This window comes from Cryptotermes secundus, unplaced genomic scaffold (genome assembly GCF_002891405.2).
Source record: "Cryptotermes secundus unplaced genomic scaffold, Csec_1.0 scaffold447, whole genome shotgun sequence".
Taxonomy (NCBI): Eukaryota; Metazoa; Arthropoda; class Insecta; order Blattodea; family Kalotermitidae; genus Cryptotermes; species Cryptotermes secundus.
This window is the reverse complement of record NW_019733325.1, coordinates 9032-22845: the sequence shown is the minus strand read 5'-3', so window position 1 is coordinate 22845 and position 13814 is coordinate 9032. Positions and strand designations below refer to the sequence as shown.

Here is a 13814-nt window from a genome sequence, read left to right as displayed (position 1 = left end):
ATGCATTAAAGAGGTGAGATAAGAAAAACACTTAGAAGAGAAAGAGAAATTTAGAACATGACTTCAGAATGCCATATGTAACAATTTTGGGTTGCTCTCAGTGTTATAACAAGAAGTGCATTTTAAGACGTCCAGTCACATCCATGCAGTGCCACAGGGGCATACTTGTCACAGCCTTATTACATTGGGAACAGTATTTGCAGAAATTAAAAATCTGTGTATATGCATTCTTTTAACACTTTGAGTCCATTGATATTTAAATTAAACTCCCTCTACTGAAGGGTTTTATGTATCATTAAGCAATTCATAACTTCTCTAATTCTTTATATAAAAACCTGAAATTTGGGCACACAAAAATATAATCTTTCCTCAGGTGCCTTGCAAACAAATAGACTTATTATGGTTGTAAATCCTGAGGCTGCTACAGCATAATAAGTGTCCACAAAAGAAGACAAAATATTTTAATACATTTTAAACACTGCAGACTTTTCATCAGCTGGACTAAATTCACTTAACACTCCCAACAATTTATCTTTGAGTTGCAATTCTCAAAGCACTTTCCTAAACAGAGCCCCACAATACAGAGGCATAAGCTTCTTGTAGCTTTTCCTGTTTGGTGCTTGCCCATGTCCTCACACACTTTGCAGGTTCACTGAGGTTGACCCACTCATGTGTGTTGCTGAAAGTCTGTACAGAAAATTATATTTTCTGTTAAGTCTGCCTGCAGAAGCACTCCTTGCCCATTCCCAAATATCTTGCCATGCACCACTGAGGCCTTCAGCAACCATCTTGCAGAACAGCTTTAATAGGATGGTTTTTCTGTTCCTATTGTGCAGTGTGTGTGGGTATTTACAATGCACAGATAAGAGATGAAACAGGACCATCTTCTGCCTCGTTGCTGATTCTGTCTGGAGTGAGCAATATGAACATGCTAATATATGATTAGACTTGTCGACACCAGTTCTGTATTTATGTAATCCATAACTGCTGCATGTTTTGCTTGTAGGTGCTGTCATCTGTGTGGCAGTGCGCAACCATCACATTGGTAAGGGCAATACCAAAAATGTGAATGTTTCTGGTGTCTTTCCATTTTATAGCCAAGGGGAGTTGTCCTTGGCAAGCAGGTGCTTCCCATACCTTCAGTTTTTTAATGCATGTTTAGGTAGCATTTTACTATTGGGCATTACTGTGTCCATAGATATGTCCACAGATGACCAGAAAGCTTGGGGCTAGGAAACCATCCATATACACAGTATGCCCCTTGTTCATCACTTGTACACAGAGCCTTTTCCCAACACTGAATGTAGTACTGTGATCTGAATTAGTAAGATGTGTGCCACCAGAAATTTCAGTATTATGTTCACAGCCATTATTTTCTTCACACAGCTGAAAGATCTTGATTTCATACTTACTGTCTTCTCCTTCCTGTACACCTGGAAGAATATGTGCCCTTGAAATGCATAAATTGCCTTATTGATTGTGAGTTCTTTCTCAGGCATGTATTTACTTATTCATGGAGCTGAGCCCTTCTTGAGGAGCCACCAATTCTGCAGCTACTGAAAAATTTCCCAGCATTTTATGGATCCCAAAGGTTCATTACCATGTTCACAAGAGCCCTCCACTGGTCCCTATCCTGAGCCAGATCAATCTAATCCATACCATCCCATCCTATCTCTCTAAGATCAATTTTAATATTGTCCACCCACCTACACCTTGGTCTTTCCAGTGGTCTCTTTCCTTCTGGCTTTCCCACCAATATCCTATACGCATTCCTCATCTCCCAATTCGTGCTACATGCCCTGCCCACCTCATCCTCCTTGACTTGATCATTCTAATTATACTTGGAGAAGAGTACAAGTAATGAAGCTCCTCAGGCATGTATACTTCTCAAAATTTTCGAATTTAAGCCATGTAATATGGGGTAGATTTTGAATAAGGGGTGATAACTCGCTTAACCCTTAGGTATTTGTGTGTCATTATTGTTTGACATGCAGCGTAGCCAAATAATAAAGTCTTATGAGCCATACCAAATGATGCTGTATAGTTGGCTTGCATCATTGGTCTTTTGCTCCAATAATCATGCACTGATAACTGACACAACAGGCATGTGAATGGCAACTGCACAGAGCATTTTGAGGTCCTGTAACGTGACAGGTTTTCCACTGCAAATATAGGCTTCTTTCCAAAGGACCCTCATGTCCTCCTAGTTTGTCTGTTGCACTCTGTACAGGTTGGTTTTATCCACCATGATTTTGAAAATTTCATTAGCAAAACTGATTCTGAAAATTTGTATTGGTGAGCTGTCCTCTGTAATGGAAGAAATATACTTGTCCCTGACAAGCCAGAAAATGCAAGTCTCTGTACTGTTGCAATTTTGTCACTTCATCCTAATTCAGAATCAGAGCCCGGTTGTTTAGGTTTTGCTGCCAGTGTTCTTTTATGACTCGTGCCTGTCTCCAGCTTAGCAGAAATTTCCTCTTCACTGCTAATGCTACTGCTGCCACTAAAACAGAAGTGTTCTGAAAAATTTCATTACATTCCTCTGAATTTGAACCACTTCTAATTTCTGATATTGCCTGCCCTGAGGGACGTCTTGGCCACGAAGAATAACCTGCACTTGTAACATGCTGAGTATTCCATCTTGCTCAGACCCCACTAAGAACTGCAATGAGCTTATGTTAGATCTCTGAACTCTTAAATTCTAATCTCATAACCATAAAGAGGCTAGTGTTTGTGTCTTCACCTTGGACTCAGTATTTGAGGCAATGAAGATGGCTCCTTGCTTATGAAAGAAAACTGAACACATGCAGATAGTGCTGAAGTTAGTTCAGTGTTTGGTTCAAGATGGCAGAGCCTGATTTTATTAAGAAGTCATGAAACCTGCTGGCACACACCAAACTAGGAGCTTGGAGCTATTGTCAAGTGAAAAGCTCATGTCAATAATGTAGGTAATCCTTTTTCTATGACTTCTTTTAATAATTGTGTTAGTAATAGTACTGTCACAGTTGTTTTGGTGAGATGATCCAGATGGTAGCAGTACTCATATTACCACCAGAGAGACCAATGTTATGTACATTAACAAGAGTAGGAATTATACAACTATATATTAAATACATTAATTACAAGCTTTATTAAGCAAACCAGGGAAGTTAGAAATTTGTATATTGCTGAAGCATATATTTATGATGCTGAGCACACATGTAACTTCAAACATTCTGTATGACCAAAAGCATTTTTGTTAATGCACTCAGCACAAAGAATGTGACTTGACTTATGGGCATAGTGAAAGGCCAGAGAGTTGTCCTGTAAGTAAAGTAGTCCCCAGGGGATTAAAAAAGTCACATCCAGACTGCTTTAGAATTTAATTTGGAAGATATCTCAAGAATTAATGTGGAATGTGGTATTGGTGTTGTTTACAGTATACTATGTTATGTGGGCATGCCCCATTCCAAGTCCAGCCCGGAGATGATGGTGCGGCTGTGATGGCCAGGATTAAAGGGGAAGAATTCGGTTCCGACATTGATGCCTTGGATCACATTTCTTTGGAAGCAAAATATGTGACCAAAGGTAAGACTTCTGATAAATATGCCAAACTTGAAAGTAGACAGGAGAAATAGGATTTCCTTACCAGTAAGATACTGTTACATGACACCAAATATATTTATTTTTTCTTGAAGTGCAATTAAGACAGAATTAATCTTAACAGGACAAAAATTATGTTTTTAGTTTTGTCACAAATTTGAACAGTGATTCCTTTTTAAAGTTTAAGTTAATGTAAAATGGTTATCCAGGTTATCTTCTGTTTGGCGTTTGTCTGCGAAACCTCATTTTGATGAGTATTGGTTCTCTTTATTCATGTTATCTGTTTGTGTCAGTTAACATTTTTCAGTTGAGATGATGGGTGTGTGTATTGAGCCGTCTTACATCTGCTACCACTTGTACCGTCTTACGGTCTGCTACCACAGCACCGTCACTCTCTGGCACCTTTCGGCTCCGTCTACCCTTCCTCAATCGGAGGGGAAACGTTGATCCGTCATATGGCTCTCGTGCTGTGCTCACACGCTCCCTAAGTTAGAGTAAGGGATCCAAGCTAGCAGCGTGGTAAATGTAGTTACAAATGATGGCAATCAATATATTAACAAATAACAGAATTTAATATACACAACAGAAATTAAACAGAACAACTGAACTAACTGCACATTTACATGCTCGCACACAGCGGCATCTAACTCGGGCAGAATGGCCCATATTTACTGGCGCAACAATTTGCCTTGGTTGCTTGAAAACATAACTACTACATTATAGCCGGGCCACAGGCTGAGTCTAAATTAAATACACAATATAAATTATAAAAACAGATTTAACCAAACTGGTACGAGTCGCCGCCGTCCTACAAACCCAACGACAGGCGACCGCGGGCGATCTCGTCGGCCGTGAACCAGCCCAGTACTTGCCGAAACCAAATTTGGACTCCCAGCCGAACAGGAATTTGACAGTCGCTCCGGCTGGCTCGGCGCCGCGAGCAAGGCCCTATGGATCCATAACCAGAACTGAACTCCGAACTCGAATTAACTTCCAAGCAAGGCTCCCAGGGGTAGAAAGGAGGGGAGAGGGCAATACCACGTGACCCAGTCCCGCATGGGGATGGGGTGGGGGTTAAGTTTAAGAACCTCGATCAAGGGGCTGGAAGCCCATGACGTCTTACCGGAGCCACTGCATGGCTCAGCATGGATGCATGAATAAATCAGTTGATTCAGACAAATATCATGTGTGTTTACAAAACCCACTCTGCTGAATGTAAGTTTACATAGTTTGTTAGATCTTGCAACATAAATGAATGTATGTAAGAGCAGATATTCTCAAAATATGGATAACCTTTCTGAATTCCTTAAGTTTCAGTCAAGTTATTACTCATTAAGGTGTGATGTTACACTGTGTATTTACTTTCATTAGCTCCATAGTAGTAGTTTATGTAATGCTTGGTACACTTCTGTGAACTACAGTTATGATGTTAATTTGAGTCATCTGTTTTACAGGTCTTCTAACAGCAGATCCTAAGGACAGACTGAAATTGAGTGACCTGACTTACAATGGATGGGTGCAAGGATTCAGTGTGATAGCTGAGCCCACAACACTGCTTCTGATTCCAGACAGTGCTTTCCACGTGGCTTATCAGGAGGTCAGTAGTGTGATATTTTTGTACTTGTTTCATTGTTACCTGTATAAAGTTATTCTATATCATGCGCATTTCCATCTGTGGTATAAATATGTATCTTCAATTTTGCTCATTCTGTTTCGTTCCACTAAAAGATCAAGGTGTTCTCTATGATAGAGAAAGACTGTGAATAACTGATATCATTCAGTAACAGAAACTGCCATAACAAATGCAGAAACATTTGGAAAGAATTCTTGAAAACAGTAATATCAATAGTAATGGGTTTTAAATATTTCAAAGGCAGGTATTGTATGAATCATGAGATTCTAGAAGCATTCTTAGGATCAGAAAGAGAACATCTTTCATTATAGCTGTGATTTTTTTTAATATCATCTTTACGCATGCAAGCAGCTGAAGTTCATTGAACAGACTATTTAGAAGCTTAAGAAAATCATGCTGTACTTTTTTTTTCTTTGGCACTACAGCCCCAGTGGGCCTAGACCTACCTCCATGAACTTCTCCATTCATTTCAGTTTTTCTAGATCTTACACATTCGGTAGGACTCCTTGGGCGGGTGATCAGCTCGTCGCAAGGCCTATACCTGTACACAAACACAGAAAAACGCACACACACAAACTAAACATCCATGCCCTGAGTGGGATTCAAACCCACGATCCCGGTTTCCAAACGAGCGAAGAGAATACTTGCCTTAGACCGCTCGGCTACCGTGACTGGCCATTCTGTACTTTACACTTTATGGGGAGCTGCTATAAAACGTGGACTGTATCCTTCTGAATGGGATACTTGGGATCAGCCTCAGTTCTGCTTTAAGTGGGGTGATGGGGAGTGGAACAAGATGTTTTCCTGAAATCAGTGTACAGTCCAGAATGACCCCACACCCCTCCAGAAGCAGAGTGCATGTTGTTACACAAAGAATAAAAGCACTCTCATCTCAGTTTTGGAGTTCATATTTTACAAACCCACCGTTCTTTTAGCTTACATACTTGAAACATCTTGCTTGCATTGATATCTCACTTCACCCTCAAAGGTCATGTACATGTCACAGTCCTAGTTCAAAAGCTGTTAAGTGTGGGCCTTTTGATCAGTCGGCTTTTAGTTTTGTGACCTAGTGTATCCTCCTGTTTCTCCAAGCTTATTTAAAGGATCTGTCATGGTAGGATGGTCAGTGTGTCTGGTTAGTTTTTCTCCAGGGACATTCTAGTCATTGTATGTACCTCTTAACAAAACATATTAATTCAGTGTTTATATTATTTCATGGGGGCACCCAGTAGCATAATTGGTTGAGGCACTATGCTACAAGCTGGAAGGTTGCGGGTTGAAGTCCTGATGAGGTCATTGGATTTTTTCAATTGACCTAATCCTTCCAGCTGCACTATGGCCCTGGGGTTGACTCAGCCTCTAACACAAATGAGTACCAGGAATTTTCCTGCAGGGTAAAGTGAGGCCGGTGCATAGGGCTGACAACCCTACCACCATCTGTGAGCAGATTGTATAGATAATGTGGGACCCTCAATGTCTCACAACCCTATGGTCCTCCAAGGCCTGTTACAGGGATAGCTTTACCTTATTATTTCATGAAGTAATTTGCAGCAGACTGGGTAAAAGCCCCATAGTCCAGATTAAAGTGCTTTGTAAATGTGAAAATGTTTGAAGGTGTAGTGGAATTGTTGTGAAGTACATGCATGGGAAGAACAAGCCTGTTTTGCACTCTGCATTGTTTGGCAGTTGTACCTTGATTCTTTTCTTGCAAGTTTTTTCTCTCTCTTGTGAGGAAATGCAATTGCAATAAACTGAATAATGTTTTATTGTGGCCAGGTTGTTGTGGATGATGAGTGGGCACAGAGAACATGGACAGAGGAACTGTCAACCGACACATGCAGCTATTCTACACCCAGCACTCATTCTGCTACCAGTTCTTCCGGTAAGATACCTTAATTTTATTTATGTATTTATTTATTTTAGCATCCTGTTGGACTGATTCATGTCCATGATGTGTATTTGTACCAACTGTCTTACAGTGCACACAACTTCACCTTTCTCTTCACTTTTGTTGGTAGTAAAGTTGCGTGTTTAACTGTTCTTTCTTTTTGTATAAGAATTTTATTTCGTTTTTTATACGTGAAATTTGAGCTTGTGTTTTTGTTTTTCTTGCTGCATCATTATATTCTGGTATATTAATGTGGGCTTATTTCGGTATTAACTTATTCTTCAAACATGTCTTATTTAAATTTATGTTGGCATTGCAATGTAATAGTTTATGTTTACAATTCATGTATTGGTATACACTTCTAGTATGACTACTATTAATAATGTTATATTTTAGCATCCTGTTGCACTGATTCACGTCCACCTTGGTGAAATTGTGTGCACTGTAAGACGGTTGGTACAAATACAAATCATGGACTTAATTTTATTTGAGAAGAAACCAATTTGTGCAATTTGAAAAATGTTACAGAAACTGTAGACTCTTGCATAGAGCTCTTGAGTGTGTAAATATTATACCTCATCCAACCTCTTCCTGTCTACTTCCCATTAACTTGATTGAGCTAATGTCTTGGCTATCCAAGTGGCCTTTTCTGCTTGAGTCCTAACATCAGTACTCTCTGAAGAATTCTATGATTTTCTATCCTTTTAATATGATCAGAACATCAAAATCTTTTCATAAATTTTCTTCACATTTCGTCCATTCTCAGTTTCTAATTTTTAATTTTGATATTCTTTTTCCTACCTATCACTATCTTCCTCTCCTGTGAACATTGCCCAGCAGTAACTTACAAGTGCAAGAGGTTGAGCGATGATGTTTGTTTGTAATTTAAGCCTTGAAAGAATGGAACCACAGGTGATCCTCTGCTGAAAGGGTACTGACCTGTTTTAGCTTGGTACAAAATATAAAAGAGTGGATCTGACAAAATTCTCTTATGGTAATACATTTATAATTGAGGAGTGCGACCATTTTACATACATATGTGCCTCTTACAGTCCTCATTCTTCAAGCATGATTGCAGATATTATATGAACAATAATAATACAAGCAGTGAACTTGGTATTTGCAGGTGTGCCTTTGGCTGAAGTGGTTTCTGGGTCATCAGCATCAGCCATCAGCCATGTGACAGAGGACAAGTCACATAACAGTGGCTTAACGTTATTCGTTACTTCTGGAGGACCATTAATACAGCCCAGAAAAAGAAAAAGGAGTGAAGCTGCCAGTTCATTTTTTTTAACTTATGAGAATTATTATGATGATAATTATATTAATGTTAAGTGCAAGAAGAGGAGATATACTGCATTATGATTAAATAAATAAATATTAATTAATTATAATAATTAAATAAATTAAATAAATATGTGAAATGTATAGAATTATTTGTTGTTGTAATGTCAATGGCCAGAGCATTTCTGACCTGTAAACAACCTTCAGTCGTGTAAGTGCACTCAACAATAGGATAAAAGTTTATAGTTCGTTGCTAGGCAACAGTCAGTGTGCCAGTGGGTTGGCTTGATGGCTATCACGTGACTGGCTTTCTATGGAGTCTGCGTCTTGACCGCTGCCATGCAACAGCATGGTAAACATCCCTCTCCAACAATAGAGGCTGTTTTCTGTGTTCATCATATGAAGAACTGGCGTGTGATGAGAAGACTTTACTCATGTGTAATATTTGGAGTGATTTGAAGCACTGGTTCCTGTGTTCATCACCGTGTTCACAAGAGCCCTCCACTGGTCCCTATCCTGAACCAGATCAATCCAATCCGTACCATCCCATCCTATCTCTCTAAGATCCATTCTAATATTGTCCACCCACCTATGACTTGGTCTTCCCTGTGGTCTCTTTCCTTCTGGCTTTCCCAGCAATATCCTATATGCATTCGTCTCCCCCATTCATCCTACATGACCTGCCCACCATGACCATACAGAACCACAGGCAAAATTATAGTTTTGTATATTATAATTTTTATGTTTTTGGACACCAGACGAGAAGACAAAAGGTTCTGGTCTGAATGGTCGCCTCTTAATTTCTTCATGAATCAGGTTTCGATCTGTTATCATTGTTCCCAAATATCTGAACTGTGCCACATTTTCAAAACTTCTGTTTCCTACCTTTATGTCATGATTTTGCCCTGCATTTTGGTGACGAGACAGTAACATATGGACGTAGTATTCTCAGAGTTTACTTCTAGATCAACCTCTTTACTTTTGTCAATTAAAGTTTGTGTGTATTTCTTTATGGTGTCTACATTATCACCCAGTATATTCACATCATCGGCCTAGACCAACAGCTGATATGTCCCATTTAATTTCAGTCCCAACTGGTTTCTCTGGACATATTCTAAAGTAAAGTAAAAAAGGAATGGCGATAAAGCATCTCCTAGCTTTAGACCAGGGGTCTCCAAACTTTTTGAACTGTGGGCCACATTAGGTTATTCAGTGGTTTCAATGGCCCGGATAAAATGAGAAATTAATAACTCTAGTTATATGAGTTTTATTGAAAGCACAGAATTTTATAAACTAAATACAAAGTACGTGAGAATAAATTATCATATATCAATGACAACAGACAGTAGCAGCAAATGCTCATATTCTCATCACAAATTATAATAAAACAATTAATGTGAATGATGGAACTCTTTCTGCATTCTTAAAATCTGATTAAATTGAGGTTCAAATTTTGAAACTCTAATCACAAGTAGCGACTTTACATGTTCATCGGATAAATTTGCCCTGTATTTCGACTTGATGTACTTCATCTGGGAAAAAGTTTGTTCACACAGATATGTCATCCCAAAAATGGAGATAAATTTACAAGCAAATTTCTTTAAATTTGGAAATTGATCAGAGTTCAGAAATTCCTTCCGNCCTTGTATTTGTCTTTAATATGATAATTTTCCTGAAGTTCAATAATTTCCATTTGAATTTGACTTGGGACATCTGCAGCATCACAATAAAACGGATTTTGAAACAATCTAATTTCCTGAGCACTGGCATCCAAATCAGCAAATCGCTTCCGAAATTGTTCTTTAAAATCTGAAATGACTAAATTTGCATACGAGGAAGGAAATTCAGCTTCACCCTTTTTATGCAACTCTGCACAGTATAGCATATGAACAAAGTTACAATTTTTCACTTGGCTTTCCAGAAGTATCAACTTTGCTCTGAGCAAAACTGGGCATAAGTTGCCATTAATACAAAAATGGTAATAGGTACAACACAGGCGGTGATGATTGTTACAATTACACTGCACCACTGCAAGAAGTCTTGTGCACAAGATGGCTAGTAACGAACTGCTTGCGCTACCTACATTGCTGCAAAGTGACACTGCTGATCGAGGCCGAACAAGTACGAAGAAATACCGCGCAGTATACGGTCCAGAATTAGTAAAATTGTGGATAATATTAATATTAACATAATATGGAATATCAGTATATTTTAAACACAGTTTGAATTTGAAATCTATGAACAAGTATTTTTCTTACCAGTACTCATTGGAAAATTAGTTCAGTTTGTGCATTTCTGTACAATTCTTTCGCGGGCCGGATAAAATCACATGGCGGGCCGCATGTGGTCCGCGGCCCATAGTTTGGAGACCCTTGCTTTAGACCATTCTTGATAGGAAATTTATCAGACAAATGTATACCTACATGGACTTTACTAGACATTTCGTTTAAACACATTTTAATCAACCTAACTAGTTTCACGGGTGTCCCAAACTCTAACAAAATATTGTATAATACTTCCCTTCTAACTGAATCATAGGCTTTCTTGAAGTCTATGAATAGCTGATGTACTGTCTCATCGTACTCCAATTTTTTCTCCAATATATGACGAACGCAAAAGATCTGATCTGTAGCTGATCTGTTACATCGAAACCAACCCTGATGATCCCCAATAATTTCACCTATATACTGACTTAACCTTGAAAGAAGAATATTGGACAAGATTTTATGAAGTTGATAGCAGTGATATCCCCCAATAATTACTGCAGTCAGATTCATCACCCTTCTTGTGAACTGGTACAATAATAGACTCCTTCCACCGATCTGGTAATTTTTCCTTATGCCAAATAGAAGTAATTAGATTGTGGATCTTAGAACATAATATTTTGCCTCCTGCTTCAGTAAGTTCTGCCAGAATTTGATCACTACCTAGCAATTTATACCGTTTCAATTTTACAATAGCACTTTCAACCTCAAAAGGTCTAGGATAAGGTACTAACGGCTCAGCTGTATGGATTTCTGTCTGCCTAACATCACTGACCCTATGTACATTCAATAACTGAGAGAAGTATTTCCTCCACCTATTCCAAATGATGTCGGAATCTCCAAGCAGATCACCATTCTCATCCTTCACTAAGTTACTGCTAGGTTGGTAACCCCTTTTAAAGTCAATTATTCCTCTATACAGGTCTCTAATGTTCTTGTTCTTACTGTTCATTTCAGGCTCGTCAATTTTGTCTTTCAGATATTCTCTCTTTTTGTTCATGAAATGCCTGCTGGTTTCACGTCTTATATTGTTCAAATTATCCCTATTTAACTCACTTGGATCCTGTAACCATTGCACTTTGGCCTAGTTTCTTTGATCTTATAATTTTGAGCATCCTTCATCAAACCATAGCTTGTGTTTCTTCGGTTCATAATAACCTAGACTCTCTTTGGCAGACATTTTTATATTCTCTGTAATAGTTTCCCAAGTTTTATTAACATCCACCTCAGTGTCAAAGTTTTCCAAAGCCGCAAACCTATTTGAGATTTCAACACGATACTGCTCTTTACCCTCTACCTCATTTAATTTCTTGAGATTGAACCTCTCCATATGAACTCTGTGTGTTGTTTTTTTTGCTCACTGCCAGTCTTTCCCTAACCTTTGCCACCACCAGGTAGTGGTCAGTATCACAATCTGCTGCCCTGAATGATCGGACATCAAGTATACTTGAGTGCCGTCTCCTATCTATCAAAATATGGTCTATTTGATTGTGTATCTTCCCATCAGGAGATGTCCAAGTAAATTTATGGATGTTACGATGTGGGAACATTGTACTTTTCGACAGTAAGATTTTTTGATGTGGCAAAGTTTACTACTCTAACTCCATCATCATTACTAATATCATGCAAACTCTCATTCCCAATTGTTGGTTTGAAAATGTCTTCCCTCCCTACTTTGGCATTGAAATCTCCTAACAAAATTTTCATAGGGTACTTTGGAAATTTATCAAATACGTGTTCTTGTTCTTCATAGAATCTGTCCTTTATGTCATCAATTTTATCTCCTGTTGTTGCGTGAACATTCAAAACAATGATATCACACCAGTGACCTTTTAGTATGATATACGATATCCTATCACTAATGAATTCTACCCTCTTAACTGCTGATACAATTCTCTTATGTATGAAAAAACCTGTACCTAATTCATGATTTTCATTCCCTTTTCCACAGAAAAATGTATAGCCTCCTGCTGGTGCGATGCCACCTCCATCCCATCTGACCTCCTGTACTCCCGCTAAATCTGACTTATATATATTAAGATTTCTTCTGCCACTGCCCTGAGCGAACCTGCCCTATACAAACTTCGTACATTCCAAGTGCCAAATCTCATATCCATTTTCATTAGCTTAGGTCGTTTGTCCAAGGAATCAGTCCAGGTCCGAGACTTGGTGTTCATTTTCATAACATAATGATTTTTTACAGTGAGGGGTTGTTAGCCCCACGCCCAACCCCCAAGCTGGAGGGGAACCCTTGTCAGCTGTCTGCAACTGCTTATTCAATATATTCACAGCTTCCCTCCAAAACTGGAGGGTGTCTCCTCCATCCGCAACCTGAGGACGCACCATGCCATGGTCACAGGGACCCACCTAACATGGTCCCCTGCATAATCACCATCACTAAATGCTTCCAGTTTCACAGTTTCGGAGTCAGATGAGGTATATTTTATTCCTGAATCTCATGTACCTTTCACATACCTAAGGGTCCTTTTCACATTTTGAACAGCTATTTTGTCAGGATTTTCCAAGTTTCGACTTTCCACATTTACAGCGAATGCCATACTGGGTCTGGTTTTAGAAGTCATATGTAGCAGGCTTCCTACAGCTTCTCTGTAAGGAAATCTTGTGTCATTATCTCCTTCGTCATTTGTTGGTGGGGTCGTGGCCATGGGTGTTTTCTTTTCTCGATTTTCTTGCATGTTGTATTTTTCCAACATTTGGCCTGCATAGTTGGTTTGAGAGATATGTAGCCCATCTGATTGCCTCTCAATTTGTATTCCTAAATAAACTTTTGGATTTGTGGTTTTTGGTATCTGGAATTGATTTTCCATTTTCAGCAAAATTTCCTCTATTTGTCTTCCATCCTCTCCCAGAGGAAGCCATTCCTTATTACATGAAATACAAATACAATTTTGAACGAATTTAAAAGAAATGGAACTTGGAGGTTTGTTACGAAATGATTTGTTCATATTTAGGCTGTTGTTAACACATTACTTTTTCAAGACAGCTCCAAAATGAAGTTAGATCTGTGTCATGCACAGAAAGTGGAGGAATAGTCTCATGCATTCTTACATGGTGGTACAGTAACCAACACAAATCTCTGAAGATGTGAAGGGAGATAATGGCCATTAAAATACCTACTACTATTATTACAGGATGCCACCTC

At 38.8% G+C, this 13814-nt stretch overlaps 2 protein-coding genes across 3 annotated transcripts in view; both read left to right on the top strand.

The window, feature by feature from the left end:
* LOC111867972 (ribosomal protein S6 kinase alpha-5) overlaps positions 1 to 1069 on the top strand; it is a 29522-nt gene extending 28453 nt beyond the window's left edge. Inside the window, exon 14 of the mRNA XM_023858235.2 lies at positions 1007 to 1069. Coding sequence (XP_023714003.1) covers positions 1007 to 1069 — 63 coding nt within the window. The remainder of the gene's footprint in view (positions 1 to 1006) is intronic.
* LOC111867980 lies at positions 990 to 8502 on the top strand. 2 transcript variants are annotated; one of them, XM_023858250.2, is made up of 5 exons: positions 990 to 1045; positions 3420 to 3567; positions 5037 to 5179; positions 6992 to 7097; positions 8230 to 8502. In XM_023858250.2, exons 2-5 carry the CDS (start codon positions 3426 to 3428, stop codon positions 8466 to 8468), a joined length of 630 nt encoding a protein of 209 aa, XP_023714018.1. In that variant the 5' UTR covers positions 990 to 1045; positions 3420 to 3425; the 3' UTR covers positions 8469 to 8502. The 2 variants fall into 2 exon arrangements, with proteins under 2 accessions (XP_023714018.1, XP_033608767.1); XM_033752876.1 differs by lacking the exon at positions 990 to 1045 and having other exon boundaries at positions 1803 to 3567.
* The last annotated feature ends 5312 nt before the right edge of the window (positions 8503 to 13814 follow it).